This window comes from Prionailurus viverrinus, chromosome B4, assembly GCF_022837055.1.
Source record: "Prionailurus viverrinus isolate Anna chromosome B4, UM_Priviv_1.0, whole genome shotgun sequence".
NCBI lineage: Eukaryota > Metazoa > Chordata > Mammalia > Carnivora > Felidae > Prionailurus > Prionailurus viverrinus.
In genome coordinates, this window is record NC_062567.1 from 119,855,547 (window position 1) to 119,878,289 (window position 22,743).

Sequence of the window (22,743 nt, forward strand, 5' to 3'; positions counted from 1 at the left end):
CTTTTTAAATTACCAACTGAAAAAAACCTATACTGTCTCTGACAAATTTTCTGACGAAAACAATCTTAACAACAATCATTTGACTGGCAAAAGGTAGTTTGCAGTTGGTCTTATTTGTAAGACAGATTTTTCAAATCATCCTTTTTTCTTGCATGTTATTTTCATGTACCTATGTATGGAAAAACTTACATCAGTTTTAAAATGTAGTGAATACAGTGGATAGGAAAAGGTCTTAACTGACCTCCTTTGACAGACTCCTCTACAACTGACAGGAACAAGAAGGCTATTTTCTAATAAGCTTATACATGCATTTGTTATAGACTTACCAAGAGGGAATATGGATTTTTTCCTTAGCAAACCACTGTTTGTAAGTGGTGTAAACCCATGCTTAATTATTAGTATAATTAGTATTATGTAAGCTGATAAAATGAATGTGAAAAAGCTGTTTTTTTTTCCCAATATATGAAGTTTATTGTGAAATTGGTTTCCATACAACACCCAGTGCTCATCCCAAAAGATGCCCTCCTCAATACCCATCACCCACCCTCCCTGCCCTCCCACCCCCCATCAACCCTCAGTTTGTTCTCAGTTTTTAACAGTCTCTTATGCTTTGGCTCTCTTCCACTCTAACCTCCGTTTTTTTTTTTCCTTCCCCTCCCCCATGGGTTTCTGTTGGGTTTCTCAGGATCCACATAAGAGTGAAAATATATGCTATCTGCCTTTCTCTGTATGGCTTATTTCACTTAGCATAACACTCTCCAGTTCCATCCACGTTGCTACAAAGGGCCATATTTCATTCTTTCTCATTGCCACGTAGTACTCCATTGTGTATATAAACCACAATTTCTTTATCCATTCATCAGTTGATGGACATTTGGGCTCTTTCCATAATTTGGCTATTGTTGAGAGTGCTGCTATAAACATTGGGGTACAAGTGCCCCTATGCATCAGTACTCCTGTATCCCTTGGGTAAATTCCTAGCAGTGCTATTGCTGGGTCATAGGGTAGGTCTATTTTTAATTTTTTGAGGAACCTCCACACTGTTTTCCAGAGTGGCTGCACCAATTTGCATTCCCACCAACAGTGCAAGAGGGTTCCCGTTTCTCCACATCCTCTCCAGCATCTATGGTCTCCTGATTTGTTCATTTTGGTCACTCTGACTGGCGTAAGGTGATATCTGAGTGTGGTTTTGATTTGTATTTCCCTGATGAGGAGTGATGTTGACCATCTGAAAGAGCTGTTTCAATGAAACGAAGTTGAAGGCCACCAACTAAAGGTACATTTCTAACTTAAAAAAATGCTCTTAAATTAGGCAGGTGTGTAAGTAACAAAAGATTAAGCAATAAAAGTAAAAAGCCTAGATAATTTTGAACTAAGAATGCCTAGCAAATGTTTTCATTGTAGACTCTGTATAATGGGTATGGTTCATGCAAAAAAGAGGTCCAGTGCTAATCAACAGACTCATAAATTAAGGGGGGAATAAAAGGTCTTGGCCTAATATAAAAAAAATTGGCAATTAGCACACTGGCAAATTTTTATAAATTTCATAAAACAAGGTAAGTAGATAGTCTCTTAAAATGATTTCCCGAGTTTACTCACTTTTTGAGACTAGCTTAATCAATTAATTAAATTTAAATTCCAATGTAGTTAACATACACTATTACATTAGTATAATACAGTGATTCAACACTTCCATATATTACTCAGTGCTCATTACAAGAAGTATGCTTTTAATCCCTATCACCTATTTCACCCACCCTCCACCCACCTCCCCTCTGGTAACTATCAGTTTGTTCTCTATATTTAAGAGTTGATTTCTTGGTTTCTCTCTCTCCTTTCTCTCACTTTTTTCCCCTTGTTCATTTGTCTCTAAAATTCCACATATGAGTGAAATCATATGGTATTTTTCTTTGACTGACTTATTTTGTTTAGCATTATATTCTCTAGCTCCATCCATGTTGTCGCAAATGGCAAGAATTCATTCTTTCTATGGCTAAGTAATATTAATTTTCTTTATCCATTCATCTGTTGATGAACACTTGGGCTGCTTCTGTAGTTTGGCTATCGTAAATAATGCTGTGATAAACACAGGGGTGCATATATCTTTCCAAACTAGTGTTTTTGTATTTTTTGGATAAATATCCAGTAATGTGATTCCTGAATTGTAAGGTAGTTCTATTTTTCATTTTTTGAGGAACCTCCATACTGTCTTCCACAGTGGCTGCACCAGTTTGCATTGCTACCCACAGTGCATGAGGGTTCCTTTTTCCCCACATCCTCACCAACACTTGTTGTTTCTTAAGTTTTTGATTTTAGCCATTCTGATAGGTGTAAGGTGATATCTCATTGTGGTTCTGATTTGCATTTCCTTGATGATGAGTGACACTGAACATCTTTTCATGTGTCTGTTGGTCACCTGTATGTCTTCTTTGGAGAAATGTCTCTTCATATCTTCTGCCCATTTTTTAATTGGATTTTTTTTGACGGGGGAGTGTTGAGTTGTAAAAGTTCTTTATATATTTTGGATAGTAACCCTTCATCAGATATATCACTTGCAAATATCTTTTCCCACTCAGTAGGTTGTCTTTTAATTTTGTTGGATTAGTTTACTGACTTTTTTATTGTTTAACGAATTGCAGGTTTAGACCATGTCAGATAAGGGAGTTTCTTTTTTTTAAAAAAATTTTTTTTTTTCAACGTTTATTTATTTTTGGGACAGAGAGAGACAGAGCATGAACGGGGGAGGGGCAGAGAGAGAGGGAGACACAGAATCGGAAACAGGCTCCAGGCTCTGAGCCATCAGCCCAGAGCCTGACGCGGGGCTCGAACTCACGGACCGCGAGATCGTGACCTGGCTGAAGTCGGACGCTTAACCGACTGCGCCACCCAGGTGCCCCAGATAAGGGAGTTTCTATTGTAACAGGGAAAAATTCATAGAACTGAAAGTTCATATTAATATTTCCAAATTTATTGCTAATAAATCTGTTTATAATGAATAAAGTTACTTAAAGTTAATTATAACCACAGATACATACTTTTCAGGAAAGTGGGGCATCACAATAAAAGCTGTAAGGGTTCATAGGCTTTTCAGTTTTTAAATTAATTAATTAATTAATTAATTGTTTTTGAGAGGGAGAAGGTGCAAATAGGGGGAGAGGAAGAGGGAGAGAGAGAACCGTAAGCAGGCTGCACGCTCAGTATGGAGCCCAATGTCATGACTGTGAGATCATGACCTGAGCTGAAATCAAGTCAGATGCTTAACTGACTGAGCCACCTAGGTGCCCCTCATAGAGTTCTTAATACACATAACCAAGCATATGGAAAGGTAATGGACTATTTATAAAAGCATAAAAATATAACATTATCAAGTTAAACTAATGAGCAAAAATCAGGAGCTATATGAAATATATTGTATACCTATTTAAATGTCTGCATGGGAAATTTCAAAGAAAAAGCTTTTAAAGTATAATTAATTTACTGACATACTGAGAATCCAATACTATGGATTAAATCAAAGGGCACTGGAGTACAGATAGCATCACTCTTCAAGTAAAATAAAATAAATGACAGTTTTGAACCAACGTGACTATAATTATAACAAATACCTCTACCCATCCCAACTCTGTGGTCCTCAGTGGAACTCTTAGATTTTAGCTGTAACATGTACAGATGGACAGCTGTCCAGATCTAAGGTTATGAATTATACTTACTTTACTTTTGGTAGTTTACTCTTAAAATTATTGCCTTATTTCAGGTTGAGTGCTTTTTAGCTGAACATTAAGTATCCTTATTTAGTTAATAAAAAGATCCCATAAATTGGGTGTTGGCATATCTAGCTATCCTAGATATTCTCAAGGGTCTTTTAAATTACAATTAATAGAGGGAGATGTTCCCTCTGAGATTTTGAAAGGAAATTTCCTGGGTAATACTCTGTTCTTTTATTTGTTTGTTCTCCATTTTTAATTGGCAGCTCATTGTCTGGTAAGGAGTTCATTGTAGAAGGAAATTTCTGCTACCAAATGTTTCTGACAACACAAAAGAAGGAATGGATGACATTAAATGACACATCTGTATCCATCTGGCCTTCTCTAACTAGTAAAGCAAAAAATACTAACCGCAATCTTTTAAAAGACTTGACTGGATCACATGAATTGCTGTACTGATTAATTAAATATGAAAGCAAGCAAAAAAAAGTAATGCTGAGATGTAGTTATAAGGAGGAGAAGGTACTTTACAATGTTACTGGGTGCAAGAAAGGGATTTCCAATACTCTTAGACAATAAACTCTTCTTTCATTGAGTTTTGTGATAACAAAATGAAGATTTTCCCCTACCATTTCCAAATAATCACTAAGTTACACATCACACTATGGATAATTCAAAAAAGGGAAAGACATAGTATATTTCCTTAGTAAGTGAATGCAGAATTAGGAAGAAGTGAAACAAATTACAAAGTAACTTACTGCTAAAATGTCTGGTTTTAAATTAGGCAGGTGTGTAAGTAGGTGCACTTACTTTTGCAGTTGGTCTTATTTGTTCAAATAAGGTGCAAAAGGAATTCAGAGGTGGGAAACCATATTAACTAAAAGCACAAATCTAGGGTTAAGATGGGCCAATCTCCATAGTGAGTATGGTAGCTTAGAGTGGTGAATAAATAAACTTTGTCATCTGGGCAAAAGCCTTTAACAGTGGAGGCAACAAAAAGGCATGAGAGTATAAAATAAGAATTTTGTACAGGGCACTTTCAGTATGTGTCTGTGTTTCAAATATATTCAGAAATAAGATTAGACTAATTCAGCTTTTTTTTTTTTTAATGTTAGAGACTACTATGCAAGTAGTATTAATGTACTAGTAAGTATTAATGATAAAAGAAATGCACCACCACAAATTTTATTGACTTGAGGGTAAGAAGAATAGTAAGGGTGAAAATGAGAGATAATTGCATATGCTTATTATTTTATCCTCCAATAACAAAAAACAATGAGTCAAAAAAAGAATCAATAATCAAAGACTATGTGTGTTTTGGAGGGGAGACAAAGGTAGCCTGTTTCAAACATAACACTAATAAACCAACTATACCATACATAAAATAATCTACCTTTGAAAATCTTTACAAAGCTTTGGAAGAGTTAAAAAAAATATTACAAGCTCATATGTTTTTGCTTCGTTTTGTTTTCTTGAAATTCCAAACAAATTCAGCAGAAACTACCAGTTTATCATCACAGAGGTGAGAAACTAGGTGAGGCTGCCCCAGGGGAGAATTAACATCTTACTTAACTTACATAGACAGATTTTTGAAGGATAGGAATTCTGAGAAATTTTGTCACATTTAAAAATAAATTCAAAATTAAACTCTCAACTGCAAAGAAATACCATATGGTAGTTTTCAAACAGATCATACAGAATGATTTCATCTTCAAGGAATTCAAAGTAAAAGAACTTTTCCTTTAACTAACATAAACACCAGTAATACTATCCAGGAAATATTAGCATTTTATTATTTCCAAGAAAAATTTTGATAAACTTTAGAACCTAAAATTTGACTATATGTTATAAATGAGGGAAAGGACTCCTTGTTAGTGACATAAATGGACTTTCAAAACAAACCTGAAAAATGTTTATGGATCTGATTCTCATTTATACAATTCACTTCCTGCAACCACACGAGGGCCACATAAAACCAGCTTAAATTACTGCAATCACTGATATGGTAATACAATTTATGTGGTAATGGTTTTGGATTTCATCTACAGGAGCACATAAGAGAGAACAAAGAGTTGAATATTAGAGAGAGGTGTGACCAGTACCTGATCATATAAAAGTTTAGAAAAGTCTTGTATCACTTTCTAACTTTTACTCTACTATAATCTTGCATACTATTTAACTGCACTTAATTGAAAAAGGTCTGCAAATGTGATCAACAGGTTTTAGTATAACCTTTGGATAGTTCTTATAAAGAAACAGATCCTTATGTTCCACAAAAGGGAGATAAACTATTACCAAACCTAACACAAACTGTTTATTTATCCTATTCTTAAAGCTCTTGTTATAACTGTGCAATAATTGATCTTGATTTAAAATGTTACAAAAAATTACATGGAATTTTGGAAGGCAAGCAGAGAACTTTATTTCTGGATTTATTTAACCATAACATTATAATAAATAATATAAATTCTCCCGATTTCACTTTGTACCTGGACTTACTTAGGCAAAGTTTATTTGCTCCTGAATAGGAATTCACTGAAGGCTCTCAGTCCCCTTCTTTCTGTTTCCTGCAAGGACTATTTTTAAATAGACTGCAGATTCTGTGATCCCAGTTGGGGTCAGGGAGGGGTAGGGTGGGGTGGGTCAGAACACCATCTTAACTATGGATTCTGAAGACTCTCGAACGTACATAAACAGAGGTAATATGGAAAGAACTTGGCTGGCATGGGGTTCACAGAAGACATTTGATAAACATTTTTTTCCCTCTTGTATAACTTTTCAAAAAACAATACAATTGGCTTAGTGAATATCTTAGGTAATTTAGTATTCCTTTATCCAATGATTTGGTTACATTCCTAAAAAAATCTTATTTTTTATTTGCTACCCCTTTTCCCATTCTTTTTAAAAATGATGACAGCTAGAACATGACAACTACTAATATCCCATGTTTTATAGACAAAGAATGGCACATTACATGCTTCTATTATTTTAGTCTTAAACTAAGAATCCCTTGGTTTCTAGAAGCCAATTTTCCTTCACCATAAATTTTATCTAATATTTAAAAAGATTGTTGGGGGGGTGGAGGAGGAAAGAGATTTACTTCTGACATCCTTTGTAGTTACAGTGAGTACTGGGTCTTCTATTTCTTTTGTATCCCCCAAAGTACTAAATGTTGGCTATACTAAACGTGTTTAATAAATACTTGTTGATCTGACTTGTTCTTACAGAACGGTACTGTTTTTAATATACAAGAACATCTGTTATTTGGCACTGACTGGGAATGAGATGTTCTGTATTAGTGAGTTTTTAAAATAATAAACTTAACCCATTAAATACTTAAACACCATTTTTACCTTCCTTTGGAGGTATTAGGATAATAAGTCTTTCTAAATGAATATGTATTTATTTACTTCTCAAATATAATAATAACTTTAACCTTCTTTTGATAATGCTGGGTCATAAGTCTGAACACCAGTAGTGACATTTTCCTGTGCATATGCATATACATACATATACGCATGTATGTGTGTATATATATGTGTGTGTAAATATTTACATATGGTGGACATGATGAGGGCCATAAAGGAGATGGTACCGAACATGAGGCTGAATGGCTAGCAATGCCATTGTTTACTTGGGAATTTCTTTTCTTAAACACATCTCCTGTCAGATGCTTTGTTTGGTGGTGGCAAGACGTGACAAGTACAGAGTTGTATTCATTCCTTCTCCTACTCACTCACTGAGTACTGCCACAAGGGCACTCAGATGCTATGATGACTGACTCTAAGGTAGTAAAGCAAAGCTGACCCTGAAAAATACCTTATTAGTGCAAATGCCATAGCAATCTCCTCTAGAATAATTTTCCTCATCCTCTAGAAAAGTCTGTTTCTCTTTACTCTTCTTCCTCATCTGTAAACTGCACTAATGAAGTAGGAAGAAGGAACATGACATCTTTTCAAGAACTGGTATAGAATATTTTAGCAAAGGTATCTTTCAAACATTATAAACTCTACATAAGCGAAGATAACACTTCTGCAGACGTGACTCTAACCACAATTGTGTCAATTTTATTAAGCCCTACAGAATGCTTAATTTTGAACAGAACACACAGGTTATCTGAATACTTACTTTTTCAGTAATATAAAAAGACGAAAACTTAAAAAGTGTTAAACTGGAAACAGCATAATGTAGTGAGCAAGACTGCCTGGGATTCCCCTCTGTAAAAGGGGGAAAACCTACCACATAAGGGTTTTGAGGATTAAATTAATTAATCCATTAAATGAGAATGAAATTTAGAAATCCCACTAAAGGCGGGAGCATTTCAAGATACAAGATAAAGTTTTTGCAATCTTTGTTAGTATTCCATCCCATGGAATAACAGTGATTTATTTTGATACTATCGATATAAAAACTGATTGATTTCCAAGAATATTATCCTTCCTTAGTTTTTCAACTTGACATCCTATAATAAGACTGTGTTATTTTTACTTTGAAAACATTGTTTCCCTCTTTCAATTTTTTCTATTAAGATGGACATGAGTTTTAGTCTAATAACCGTAGTTTCACTCAGACACACTGAGTTATGACACTGCAGAACTCCAGATGGCACTATTTACATTGTACTTGATACAAACCATATCCCTGGAATCCTGAAATTTGGCAGCCTTGTCTCTGCCTTATATTTTCCTATCATCTTGTTTTTCTGATATTCAACTTTATTCATTGTAAAGAGAGACAAAGACTACCTGAGTATATACACACCACACTTTTATTCTGTAACGATTAGTTTTCTTTTTTACAGAAATGTATAGTACAATTAAGGCACTAAAATAATTTTTTGTGAATAGATATTTTGATAGCTTATATTTTCTATGAGTTTCATTTATGACTGTATATGGGCATTATAAAATATTTATTTTATTTTATTTATTTTATTTTTTTTTTTTTTTAAATTTTTTTTCAACGTTTATTTATTTTTGGGACAGAGAGAGACAGAGCATGAACGGGGGAGGGGCAGAGAGAGAGGGAGACACAGAATCGGAAACAGGCTCCAGGCTCTGAGCCATCAGCCCAGAGCCTGACGCAGGGCTCGAACTCCCGGACCGCGAGATCGTGACCTGGCTGAAGTCGGACGCTTAACCGACTGCGCCACCCAGGCGCCCCTAAAATATTTATTTTAAAAAGGGGATATTGGGACTGATAAGAACTGCTGACTTAAATGAGAATTCAATTTTCTTATAAACCTACATAGATCACAGAATATAAAACTAGGTGAAATTTTAGATTACAATTTAATCTCTCATCTTCTATAACATTTCAGATTATGAGTAGCCCTGTGGTTCATTGTTTAAATTAATGAAGTTATGTCACAGAATGTAGAGAAGTAAGAAAGAGCTGAAATAGTTTAGATACAAATATGTCTTCTCATGCCAGGTGAGTAAGAGTGCAGGTACTAGGATCAGACTGCCTGATATTCCTGTTCCTCTACTTAACAGCTCTGTCCCTTTCCACAAATTACTTGGCCTCTCTTTATCTTATATCCCCATCATGTAAATGAGCATAAAAATAGTACTTATCTCAGAGTTGTTATAAAAATTAATTAAATTTACATAGGTAAGTGGTGGTTAATATACAGTAAAGCACTCAATAAAATATTTAGTAATGCTTTTGCTTATTAATATTGCAATTCACTTATAGAAAACAAAATATCTTCATGATTCTTGGAGAAGCCTGAAACGCCTTCCTCCGAAATGATTATTCACAGGTTTAAAAATAAGTCAATGATTACTGTTCACTGCCTTTCTACCTCCCTGTCAACCCCCAAAGGGGGGGGGGGGGGAAAAGTCAGTGCTTACCAAGTACCTAGCTAGCATGGTGCCTGGCACATACTAGACACTTGATACTTGTCAACTGAATGGACTAGTCTATATATTAATTGAGTCTCAATACATTTGTTTGTCCTTTGTACAAGTGACGATTTGTTAACAGATAGAGTGACATGCTAGTACAAGTAAGAACTATCTTCATTTTGTCTGATTCAGAATTTGGCAATTTTCAATAAAATACATAAACTTTATGAATCTGTTCAGGGGATATACCATTTTGAAATGATGTCCCTAAGGCCATAAATCTAGCTAATTATAATACTGTGTCTCTCTTGGAAATGACAAAGTCAAACATCAGAAAATATGCATAGATCAAAATATTTATTTTAAAAATTATTTAAGTTGGCATGGAGTCAGAGAGAAATATTCATTCTACCCTTTATAGTACAAAATGTTATCTTCTAAGCATTTTCTAGTTTTAGCTAGATATTGTTGAAGACTTTTGCATCAATATTTGTAAGGGATATTGGTTTGCAGTTCTCTTATAATGCCTTTGGTATCAGGATAATATGGGCATCATAGAATAGTTATAAAATGTTCCCTTCTCTTCTATTATCTATAAGCATTTGAGACACTGGTGTTGATTATTCATTAAATGTTTAACAGAATTCACCAGTAAAGCATCCTGTCCTGGGCTTTCTTTGTTGGGATGCTTTTAATTACTGATTCAATCTCTTTGTTTGTTATAGGTCTATTCAGATTTTCTCTCTTTTCTTGAGTTTTGCGAATTTTGTGTTTCTGGGAATTTCCCAGAATTTTATCTAGGTTAATTTGTTGGTGTGTAACTGTTCATAGCATTCTCTTAAAATCCTTTTTATTTCTGTAAGGTTGGTAGTAATGTCCCACTTTTTCTGATTTTTCTAATTGGAGTATTCTCTTGGTCTAGACAAAGGTTTGTCAATTTTGCTAAATCTTTTCCAAGAACCAACTTACAATGTCTTTGATTCTCTGTGGTTTTCTATTCTCTGCTTATCTCTGCTATAATCTTTACTTTCTTCCTTCTGCTATCTTTGCGTTTCCTTTGTTCTTTTTCTAGTTCCTTTAAGATATAAACTTAGGTTACTGATTTGAGTTTTTTTTTTTTTTTAATGTTTCTTTATTTTTGAGAGAGACAGAATATGAGCAGGGGAGGGGCAGAGAGACAGGGGGACACAGAATTTGAAGTAGGCTCCAGGCTCTGAGCTGTCAGTACAGAGCTGGATGTGGGACTTGAACTTGTGAACCATGAGATCATGACCTGAGCCAAGATCAAGAGTCAGATGCTTAAACACCTGAGCCACTCAGGCACCCCTGAAATGTTTTTCTATTGTAGTCTTCTCAGAATTCCTTTTTTCCTTTGTTACTATGAAAGTGTAGGATACCTACTACTCTTCCTTACTTTAAACTTCTTGATTTATGCTGTTTCTTTTAAAAGTTTTAATCTATATTGCTAAGCTTTTGGACCAAGACATTTGACTTTAATAGCCAACTGGAATTATCCTTTACTTCTGATTGGTGAACTAAGCTGACAAATTCTAAATTTAGCTCCTTAGCTACTGCTAAAATGATGTTATCAACCCCCAATCTCAGTGGCTAAGAAAAATAAGCATACATTTCTTGCTCATGAATCTGTAGGAAGCTCTATTTCATAATGCCACATGGGTCCATATTTGGTCTATGTGTTTCTCATTCTGGGACCAGTAGCTATCTAGGCCACTCTCATCTTACAGAAGACAGAGGACAATAGGTCAAGACAAACCAGGTAAATCAGATAAAGTGTCTGCTTGTATCATACCAGCTAACATTTTGTTGGCCTAAACAAGCCACATAGCTAAGCCCAATGGAGTGGGAAAATCTCCTTCCATGGGAAGAGGGGAGGGAGAGTATTCATTTGCTGAACAATAACATCATCGATCGATCGCAGTGTAGCAAAATAAGGCAATTAGGTGCAACAAAGTTTTTTTTTTAAAAGTTAAATTTATTTAAAGGACTTACTTTGAAGTTAAGTCTTTCTCCTTTTTAGAACAATAATGTTCTTACTTTCAGAAAATGATGGTAATAATAAAAGGCAGTAGACCTTTTAAAATTCTTACTACTTGACAAAGTAAAAAGTTGGCAACCTTTTTCAGTCCCCAAAATTTTAGGACCATTTTACTAGTCTACAAAAATCCCCAATTCTACAACAAGAAAAAAAGTAATAATAGACCACTGAATGTAATCCCAGGTCTTTGGCTATTGTTCACTATTCAGAGGCTGTTCCTTGGCTTGCAAAGACACTCATTTTCCCCCTTCTCAGGTTTCATTATTCCAAATGCTTGTGATTAGGAAAGTCCATGTGTTACAGAACTAAAATGTCATTATTTATATCTAGTGATCTATTCTAACTTTTACCTTAAAAATGGTCCCATTTACTCTTCAGCTCTCTATACAAACTTGGTTTTGTAACATGTGAGGCCCTAAAATCTTAATGGCATGTAAATCTTTCATGTTCTTGACATGAAAATTTTAACAGGCAGTACATAAAGAATAATGGCCTATGACTCTATAACTTTAAAAGGATGAGCTGTTATGATTAAAATTTAACAAGTTCCTCGTGGCTTTACTTCCAATGTGAAAAGACACATATTTAATGGTTTTATATATATACAAGTGTTTATGAACACTAATGATTTTGTCATTGCCTCATCAAACATTAAAACTATGTAAAACAACAGAGCTGTGGGGTATTTTTCCTCACAGTACTGTTAAAGCAAATGAAGTGATTGGCACTCCTATAGAATTCCCTCATTTCACTCCTGACTCCTCAGCTTATTTCCACCTCCTACTCTTCGTCTTATTCTTTACTTGTGATATTCTCCAGCTTTAGGCACTATTAAAAAATGTTATAGCTACCTCATCCATTCCAAACTTGGGGTGAGGTGGAAGAATGTGATATTTAAATGCACTACATCTACAGGAAACCTTTATTTTTTATCTCAAAAAAATTTTTTTAATGTTTATTTTTGAGAGAGAGAGAGAGAAAGAGAGAGAGAGAGAGAGAGAGAGAGAGAGAGAGAGAGAGAGCAAGCACACAAAGAGGGGAGGGGCAGAGAGAGAGACACACACACAATCTGAAGCAGGCTCCAGGCTTTGAGCTGTCAGCAGAGTCTGACTCAGGGCTTGAACTCACGAACTGCAAGATCATGACCTGAGCTGAAGTCGGTTGCTTAACCGGCTGAGCCACCCGGGTGCCCCTACAGAAAACCTTTAATATAGAGACTTCCAAATTTGTCAGAATAGGAAATTTCCCATGAGTCTTAGTTTAGCAAATGAGATTTGCAATTCATTATTAAACAACTTTCAGACAGGATCTGTGAAATAACCTCACAGTATGGCAATTGCCTTTTAGTATCCTACTGATCTTACCTGATATTGGAGAATTTGACCCATTATATATTTAAATTTCATAAATGTACACATCTAAAATAAGAGGCAGAGAGGCACCTATGAGTCAGCAAGGGATGCTTCCATTAACTGGGATGAGAACTCAACTTACCAGTTGTGAAACTCATGTTTGTGTCATGCTTACAATTTAAACCAAGTATACTTCTTTTATAACATTTTATGGAGTATATATACAAATTAAATTTTCTCGAATTTTTCTAATGTAATTCTCATTAAAATAAGAGGAAAATTGAAAAATGTGGCTTTAACATAAACAACATACCTGCAGGTATGATCATCACTCACACTTGCAAGTTCTTGGCCCTCTTTGGGCTCAAACACCAAACCATTAATGAAATCTGAATGGCCCTCTAAAATCTGATAAAAGGAGAGAAGTTAATAAGTACACTGGAAAATAACCTACAATATTCCTACCTAATATTTTTACTTCACTGACTTAAAAGCTTTCACTGCATGCTTCCCTTTTCTATAAATATTTCTTAAGCAATTTGCTATTTTTAAAGCATGATTTATACACCCACTTTTCTGGAAGGTTTATCTTGGAAAGAAGCTGATCATTCAAGACAGCTATTAGCTTGATCTTTCTTTTCCAGTATGCATTTCTTACAAACACACACACACACACACACACACACACACACACGCATACACACACACACTTTTTTTACTGTACCTGTCCTCATATCACCTCCTCTTATTACATAAAGCTTAAGCAAAAATTAAAGCTAGAAGAACTTTCTAGGGGTACTGAGGTAGAGTCCCCCTCAACTTTTTAACTCACATCTACTGCTCTGCACACTCTTTATCTAATAAACACATATGGATTTCACCTTCTAAGGTCTTTATTCACTTCCTCAATGTGACTGCCATCACTGGGGACAGTTAGTATTAGAAGCCCATAATCACAACAACTCAAAAATCCAGTTTTGATTTGTGGCAAGAACATTTAAGCTCAAAGCTCGTTTTTTAAAAAAAATTTTTTTTAAATGTTTGTCTATTTTTTGAGAGAGAGAGAGAGAGAGAGAGAGAGAGAGAGAGAAATGGAGCATGAGCAGGGGAGGGCAAAGAGAGTGGGAGACACAGAATCTGAAGTAGTCTCTAGGCTCTGAGCTGTCCGCACAGAGCCTCACGTGGGGCTTGAACTCATGAGCCATGAGAAGATCATGACCTGAGCTGAAGTCTGATGCTTAACTGACTGAGCCACCCAGGTGCCCCTAAGATCTACTCTTAGCAACTTACAAGTATGTAACACATACTGCTCATTATACTCATTATGCTGTACATTAGATTCCCAGAACTTATTCATCTTTTTTTGTTTTGTTTTTTGTTTTTTTGAGAACTTATTCATCTTATAACTGGAAGTTTATACCCTTTGACCAACATCTCCCCATTTCCCCCATCCCCCAGCAACCACCATTATACTCGGTTTCTATGAATTTGCCTTTTTAAAATTCCACGTATAATTGAGATCATACGGTCTTTGTCTTTGTCTTATTTTACAGGGTTATTTATTATACTAATAGAAAACATATATATAGGGCTTACTATACACAAAGCTTTGTTCTAAATGTTTTACATGAAATTAGCTCTGTCAATGCTTATGGTCCTTGAGGCAGATACTATGATTATCCCCATTTTACAGATAAGAAACTGAGCACAAAGAAATTGGGAACTTGACCAGTCACACTGTTATTAAAGCGGTAGAATTGGGCTTCAAACCCTGGTAGTCTGGCTCCTGTGTCTGTGATCTTAAGCACTTTGTAATCCCACCTTGCCCTATGCTGTGCTAATTGTTGGTTCTCTTCAAGTCTGACTCAACTCTATGTGTGTTCATGTCTATTACTCTACTACTATACTGAAATGTGAATTTCTAATTTTCATTCATTTGCTGTGCCTATGTAATATTTTAATAAATGCTACCAGATTTATAACCTATAGTCCTTACTATAGCCCAAAACAGAGTCAAATAAAGTAAGATGACATTAAATGTCATTTTAAATTGAGATAAATTCAATTAAAAAAGCAAAAGTAATACATGTTTTAAAATAGAGAGTTATAAGTATACTTGTCAACATACCTTGTATTCATTTTTATCTTGAAGGTCTGAAGTAAACAACCTTATTTTCATATCAGCAGCTGAAGTACAAAATCTAGAAGTAAAAAAACAAGACCCAACACAAATCAGTAATTAGAGCTATAAGTAGAAACAAGGACGAATCTCACATATATAATATCAAGCGAACAAAGCAGGGCAAAAAAAAAAAAGGATATTATTATTCCATTTGTATGAAAGTTCTTAGGTAGGAAAAAATAGTTGATAAAATAGCTGATAAAACTACAGAAAAAAACTCAAGAAGATAAATGATTGCCACAATAATCATGAGAATAATTACCTTTAAGGAGAAGGGAGGTTAATTAGGAAGGGGCAGGGGAGACCTTAGGTACTGGCAATGTTTTCTATTGCCTTCCATGGGTGATCATTACATGGGTGTTTGTTTTACAATAATCATGTTAAACTGCACATGTACTTTTTTTTTTCTTTTGTACTTTTGGGCACATATGCTATATTTCGTAACATACAAATTAAAGATAAGAAAAAAATAAAAAAAACCCAAAGCTTATAGTACCTAATTCTTCTTTGAATTTGTCCCATTATTGTTTTGGGTATTCATACTTTCCCACTCAGAGGAAACTCTAGAACAGACTTGTTACAACATTACTAACGTGAGGGTCTTCTAAAGTAGATTTCCCCATAGTGATGTCATAAGAAATCATTTAAAAATCTCTCACCAAAATATCATTTCTAAAATAGAAAAAGGCTATTTTAGAAGGTTTTTAAAATAAATATCTCAAGCAAAAGGGTTTATAAAGAAGGTATTAGTAAAAGAATAAGGCCAAGTTCAGTAAAAACATCAAAGAATATAGGCCTTACAGGGACAAAGATTATTTACTTAAAAAAGAATTAATGAAAGAATCTCATTAAGATTAAAAGAGGGGTGCCTGGGTGGCTTGGTCAGTTGAGCATCTGACTCCTGATTTCAGTTCAGGTCATGACCCCAGGGCTGTGGAAGTGAGCCTGGCAGCAGGCTCCATGCAGAGTATGGAGCCTACTTGAGACTCTCATTCTCTCTGTCTCTCTCTCTCTCTCTCTCTCTCTCTCTCTCTCTCTCTCTCTCCCCCTCTCCCTCTGCCCCTCTCCTTGACTTGTGTGCGTGCTCTCTAAAAAAACCCAATTTTTAAAAATTAATAAATAAAATTAAAAGATAAAACACACATACAAAACTTTATGGAAAATCTTGTGGTGTTCTACTTTTCTCCAAACTTTGCTGCTTAACTTTATACATGGTAAGTATATTTACATCATCCTTTAATAAACCATAAAGACTCAGAGAACAGAGGTAAGGTGAAGAGTTACTCTCCAGCAAATGTGAAAGAAAAGCAGTGGGGATAAACAGAGAGACAGAGAGATGGAGAGAGAGAAAGAACTGACGGTAACTAAATGCTAAAGATAAAACACTAGGAATGGGTTCTTTCTAACTATAAGTTAACGATGGTAAGACAGACACAAAGTTATATACCTCAGTCATCTTGATAGACCACTCTTCAGTCATGAAAAAAATAGTATCTACTTTGGATTATAAATATAAAAAAGTAAAGTAAGAAATATAAAAAGTACAGTTTAATCACAACTGTGTAAAACTATTTATGAAAAAAATAGAGTACTGGGTGTGTAGATGGCCTTTAAAAATGTTTCTGTATATTCCAAATTTGATACAGTAAATGTGTATTATTTTTATAATAAAAATAAATAATTTACTTAAAAACAAAATTGTGCTGCCAGCTTGCTCTAAAAATACTGTCTTTAAAATTCATGGCTGGTTAACATGCCAAGTTTATTATACATATTTGTAGAGTTCTCCCCGAAATTTGAGGCTGCTTATCAAAAGGCAATGACGACAAAAAAGATGAAACAGTATAGCATATCCACTAAAAGGAGGGCAGGAAAACAGGCACCAAGCAGAACCATGGGAAGAACAGTTTCTACAGCTTTAAAAATCTGCTAGCAAATGCAAAGAGACTGCCTGACTCTTGTTTAGCTTCAGATTCTGTGAACACTTCCTTTTAATATAAAAGGAAATGAACAGCAAACTGGCTGCTGACAATGACTTATGTATGTTAACAAGCACTGTCGTGTGGATTATTTAAAATTCAGTTAGCTAAAACCTGTAAAGCTTCTAGAAGAAAACAGCACATCTTCACAATCTTTGTTGCAGGCAACCATTCTGTAGTTAGGAAATAGAATGCATATGAAAAAGTGCTCAACATCATGAGTCATCAGGGAAATGTCATTGTGGTACTAACCAAATTAAAGACTGACAACAATTAAACATTTTAGAGTTGGTAGAGGAAGTGGAACATCTTTAGATTATTGGTGGGCACATAAAATGGTAACAGCACTATGGAGACTGGTACTTTTTAAAAAATGTTAACATACATCTATCCTCTGATTCTACTCTGATTCTCTTAAGAGTAGGAGCATTTCTACTCCTAAGAGAAATAAAACCATGTATCTACTAAGAGCTGTATATAGGGACGCTGAAACAACTTTAGTCATAATAGATAAAAACTGGATACTGCCCTAGTGTTTATTTACAGGAGAATGTTACAAACAAATAGTGGTATTTATACAATGTAATGGAATGCATTACAAAGTAACAAAATAAATGAAAAGAAAAAGAAAAGAACCACTGGTACTCTTAACACGGATAAATCTCAAAAACATCATGCTAGACACAAAAAATACATTCTATATGATTCTATTTACATGAAGTTCTAGAATAGGCAACACTCATTTCTGAAAATTAGATCAATGGTTGCTTTGGCAGAGGATGGGGTACGTGGATTGACTGGGAAGGAGCATAAAGAACCTTTAGAAGTGATGGAAATGCTATGTATTACCAGCATATGGGTTATACAAGTATATGCATGTCAACACTGATCAAATGGTACTCCCAGAAACTGAGAATTTCACTGTTTTCAAATTATCCCTTAATTAAAAAAAATTAGGTTAGCTCAGTAAGAGCTAACTTATGGCTGCTAAGCTGTTTACTAAAAGAAGACATATCTTTTAGATTTGACATCTGTGGAAGCAAGGTTAGTGTTCTGCAACAAGCACTAAATAACCTGACACATTATTATTGCCTTTGTGGAGAAGGCCTCAGCAGGTAGTGTCAAGATGTTTCTCAAAAAGCAATTGTTCTTTTCTAATGTTTTCATAAAAACTGAAGCTCAAGTATTAGAACTGCCGCTTTATATACTGTTAAACATGTACATGTGACATTGGCCTATGTGTGCAGCAGTAAGTTTGATTAATGACTCAACCACATTTACTTATTTCAACAGAGTTGTACTTTCAGTAAGTAGTGGACTCAGTGAAGAATCTGTGAAGACCTCAAATGATTTAGGTGAAACTCAAGTAAAAATTTATGTAGTCAGGCCCAAACATATTCTCAAAGTACCACTACCATGTTGCATATTTAAATCACATATTCAGATAATAAGCCTAAATTACAAAATAATGGCCAATGTTAAAAATTGCTAATGTCTAGGGGCGCCTGGGTGGTTCAGTCAGTCGAGCTTCTGACTTTGGCTCAGGTCATGATCTCGTGGTTTGTGGGTTTGAGCTCCTCATGGGGCTCTGTGCTGACAGCTCAGAGCCTGGAGCCTGCTTTGGATTCTCTGTCTCTCTCTCTCTCTCTGCCCCTCCCCTGCTCATGCTCTGTCTCTGTCTCAAAAAGAAATAAAACATTAAAAAAAAAAAGCTAATATCTAAAAGTGGGGAAAAAGGAAACGGAGGAGAAATGTCCTTATGATCAAAGGCTTCAGATCACTTACAACAAAGGACATTAATAAATACTGCATTTAATAGTTTTAAACTTACTTGATTATTGGAGGCAATGAATCAAGTCTAGTTTCTGGGCTCCAAGCTATGCCATCAACCCTGACTCCATGCTGAAATGTTCGTAGTGTTTTATACTGAATTCCGTCCACATCTGCTTCTTCTTCCTAAACATACGTAGTAAATGTTTTAATAAGTTATGAGAACAAACACTATAACACCCCATTTTGTTATAATGAAGAATTTATCAGGAGGCCATATATATTCTTTTGTAAGTTCAAAAACAAATTAGATACTGAGATTTAAGTGGTTTACTGAACAATGATGACAAAAATCGATAAAACTTTCTAAGCCTCAAAGAATAACTCTCTAGGGCCAGTAAAAATAAACAGTGAACATGTTATACTTTATCTTACTTAGAAGACATTTTATTCCTGATAGTAAACATATTTCACAGTAAATGCAATGAAAATTGAATCCTCTAAAAATCAAAATATTCTAGGTAAATGAATTACCATACATAATCGAACTGACAATATTAAAAAAATACATACCGAACATAAAGTTTTGGTTATGTATAAGATAATGCCTCAGTCATTACAATGAATATCAATAATTTTCACATAGTATTATATATGGCACTATACATGTATAAGATGTTACAAATTGTTCATCTAATGCTATTACAGTCTATGAATAGTGAATATGTTGATACAATCTGGTTAGTCTTTTGGATTCTAGGTTAGATGTTTAATCAAAGTCAGCTTATTTACCTGCTCAGTACTAGTAAAATGATTTGTTTATCTTCATGGGAAGAGGAGGAAGAAAAAATGAATTTTGAAAAGCCAAGTCATCTAGGTCTGGCAATATGGACGTTCACCTGAAAAGCTTTCCCATTATAAAAATAATGCAAAAATCCAAGTCCAGGGAAGCAACTGAGCACTTAGGCATGCAGCTATCTTAAGTACTTCTGCCCACATCCAATAACTAACTGTTTGCGAGGCAAAAAGACAAAGCTTGGTGCCTGCACAAAGAAGGATGATTAGAGACTTCTGCATAGATCCAGGACTTCTAAAGGGGAAGTAGGAATAAAACCAAAAAACCGAAACTACTATACAAAATGTCTACCATGGGTGAAGGCTAAGAAAGAGAAATGCCACTTATAAGAAAATCTCAACCATAAACTGGTCCTCACATGAGTTTGGGGCCTGAATTCACACTAACTATGTGCTTCAGAAAATAACATTTTAAAATGGCCATATGTTGGTAGTGGCCCCAAGCACTTGACAGACAAAAGCAAATTCTCTTTGGATGAATTACCTCTACCCAGGTCTCAAAAAGTTCCCACAGATATAGTTCAATCAAGTATGATCTTACATGCATGCCCTCATATACGTGGAAAAAAAATATCACAAACACAAGTATGAGTAAGCAACAAGAGATTACCACAAATGATTAGGCAGATTTTAAAAAGAACCAAACAAAAAATTTAGATGAAAATACCATAATGGAAAAAAAAAAAATCAATGCTTAGAGCAGCTGGAAGACAGATTTGAAAAAAATTACTCAGAATGGAGCAAAGTGAAGACAACAAGAGAAAAGGGATTCAATGAAAAGGTCTACCACGTATCTAATTGGGGCTATAGAGGAGTGAATAGAGGGAATGAGGGAAGAGGCAATATTCGAGGAGATAATGACAAAGGATCCTCTCCATACTTGATGACAGGCACCAATATGCACATTTAGAAAGAAAAATACATCCCAGTTGGCTTAAATAAAAAATCTGCAGGCAGATACAACATAGTGAAGCTTCAGAATATACACACAAACTCTCATGATATATATTTGTGTGTATATGTATATACACATTGAGGGAGAGAGTGGTGGGGAGGGAGAAGGCCAGGTGTGTGTGTGGGGGGTGGGGGGTGGGTGGGTAGGGGGAGGTGTCAGCAACAGCAGCCAGAAGAAAAGACAGGTTCCCTACACAAGAGATTTCCTATAAAAGGACAACCATGGACTTCTCAGCAGAAACAACAAATGCATGAAGATAGTAGAATAAGAGCTCCAAAATGATGACTGAAAAAAACTCTAGAACTAAACGTTTCAAGAATGAAGCTGTACTAAAGATATTTTCAGAAAAACAAAAACCGAGACTTAGCATCAATAAACTCTCACTGAAAGATCTAAAGCAGATGGTGGCAACCAATGTTGTGCAAAATCTGACCTCTGGCTTGTTTTTGTAAGGCCCATGAGATGAAAATCATTTTTAGATTTTTAAGGAGTTGTAAATAACTATGAGTAATTTGCAACAGACACCTTAAGTGGCTGGAAAAATGTAAAATATTAGAAATTATTTAGTAGTAAATAACTTAGCAGTAAAAATTTAGTAGTAAAGTTTTTCTTATAGTAAAGAATGTGCTTTCAGGTGAAGAAAAATGATCCCAGAAGGAAGGCCTGAGATGTAAGAAAAAGTGAGTAAAAAATCAAAGGCAAGCAGGTGGGTTGATCTAAACAAATATTAGCCACATAAAACACTTAAATTCGTGTGTTAAAGTGAAAAGAAAAATGACAGAACTAAAATATGACAGTAATATAAGTCTGGAGGGTGTGGTAATAGTTCAAAGAGTCAAAGATCCTTATTTTGTTCATGAAGAAGTTAAAGATATTAATTTTGACTTTGTCTAATTAAGTGTGTATGTTAAAGTGTCTTTGGTAACCATTAAAAGAAACAGCATGTACAACCTCCAAATTAACAGGGAAGAAAACAATGAAAGGAAGTAACAAAACACAAGCAGAAGACATAAGAATATGTGTATTGGCAAGGTTTTCAAGAGTAAAAAACAAAAAGTAACCCAAATATCCAACAGAAGAATAGATTAATCATGGTATATTTGTGTATCATATAACAATGGAAATAAATGAACTTTGACATGGAGGAATCTAACAAATACAATGGTAAGAGCAACATACTGTAGAACAGAATACAGAATAATTTCATTAAAACAAAGGTTAAAACATGAAATACAATATACTGATTTGTAACACCTACATATATGGTAATTCTATAAAGAAAAACAAAGAATCCCCAACATAAAATTTCAGACTCTTGGGGGTGAGAAGGAAAGGCCGTAAGGGGAGAACACCCAGAGGGCTTCGAGGGAATTGCTAATGTTCCATTGCTTAAGCCAGGTTGTGGGTATACAGGAACATATTTTCTTCTTCTTCTTCTTTTTTAAAATATTTGTTTATTTTGAGAAGGGGTGAGGGGCAGATAGAGAGGGAGAGAGAATCCCATGCAGGCTTTGCACTGATAGCCCCTATGCGGGGCCCAGCCTCACCGTGAGATCATGACCTGAGCTGAAATCAAGTGCTGGATGCTCAAGTGACTGAGTCATCCAGGTGCCCCTATTTTATTATTCTTTATACTTTTTATAGATAATACATATTTTAAAATACTTTTTATAGGCTTAAAATATTGTAATTTAAAAATAAGTAATTCCTTGTCTTGTTATTTAAATCAATACCCTAACTGGTCTAGAGACTCCAGCAAAATTTTTCACCACAAATTTGCCCAAGGAATCCTCTGTATTAAGTGGCTGTAGTTACCTTTTGTAAGTTATCCTTTATAATTCTTTTATAATTTTATAAAATTCTAACATCATCAAGGAAAAAAAAAATCCAGAGCAGGTGAAACTTGTTATTTAATGAATACATATGTCTACATAGATAGGAATATTACCTAAAGGCCTGTTCTAAGAACTCCATTCATCCTGAATCTAAATGCAAAGTTTCAGGGATGCCTGGGTGGCTCAGTCAGTTAAGCATCCGACTT

General features: G+C 34.9%; 1 protein-coding gene across 2 annotated transcripts in view; it reads right to left on the bottom strand.

Moving 5' to 3' along the window:
- The window catches only part of NUP37 (nucleoporin 37), a 42,295-nt gene that overhangs the window by 12,972 nt on the left and 6,580 nt on the right, over positions 1 to 22,743 (bottom strand). For both annotated transcript variants that reach the window (XM_047867185.1, XM_047867186.1), the window contains exons 3-5: positions 18,954 to 19,078; positions 15,090 to 15,162; positions 13,275 to 13,369 (exon numbers count right to left, since the gene is read on the bottom strand). In XM_047867185.1, coding sequence (XP_047723141.1) covers positions 13,275 to 13,369; positions 15,090 to 15,162; positions 18,954 to 19,078 — 293 coding nt within the window. The remainder of the gene's footprint in view (positions 1 to 13,274; positions 13,370 to 15,089; positions 15,163 to 18,953; positions 19,079 to 22,743) is intronic.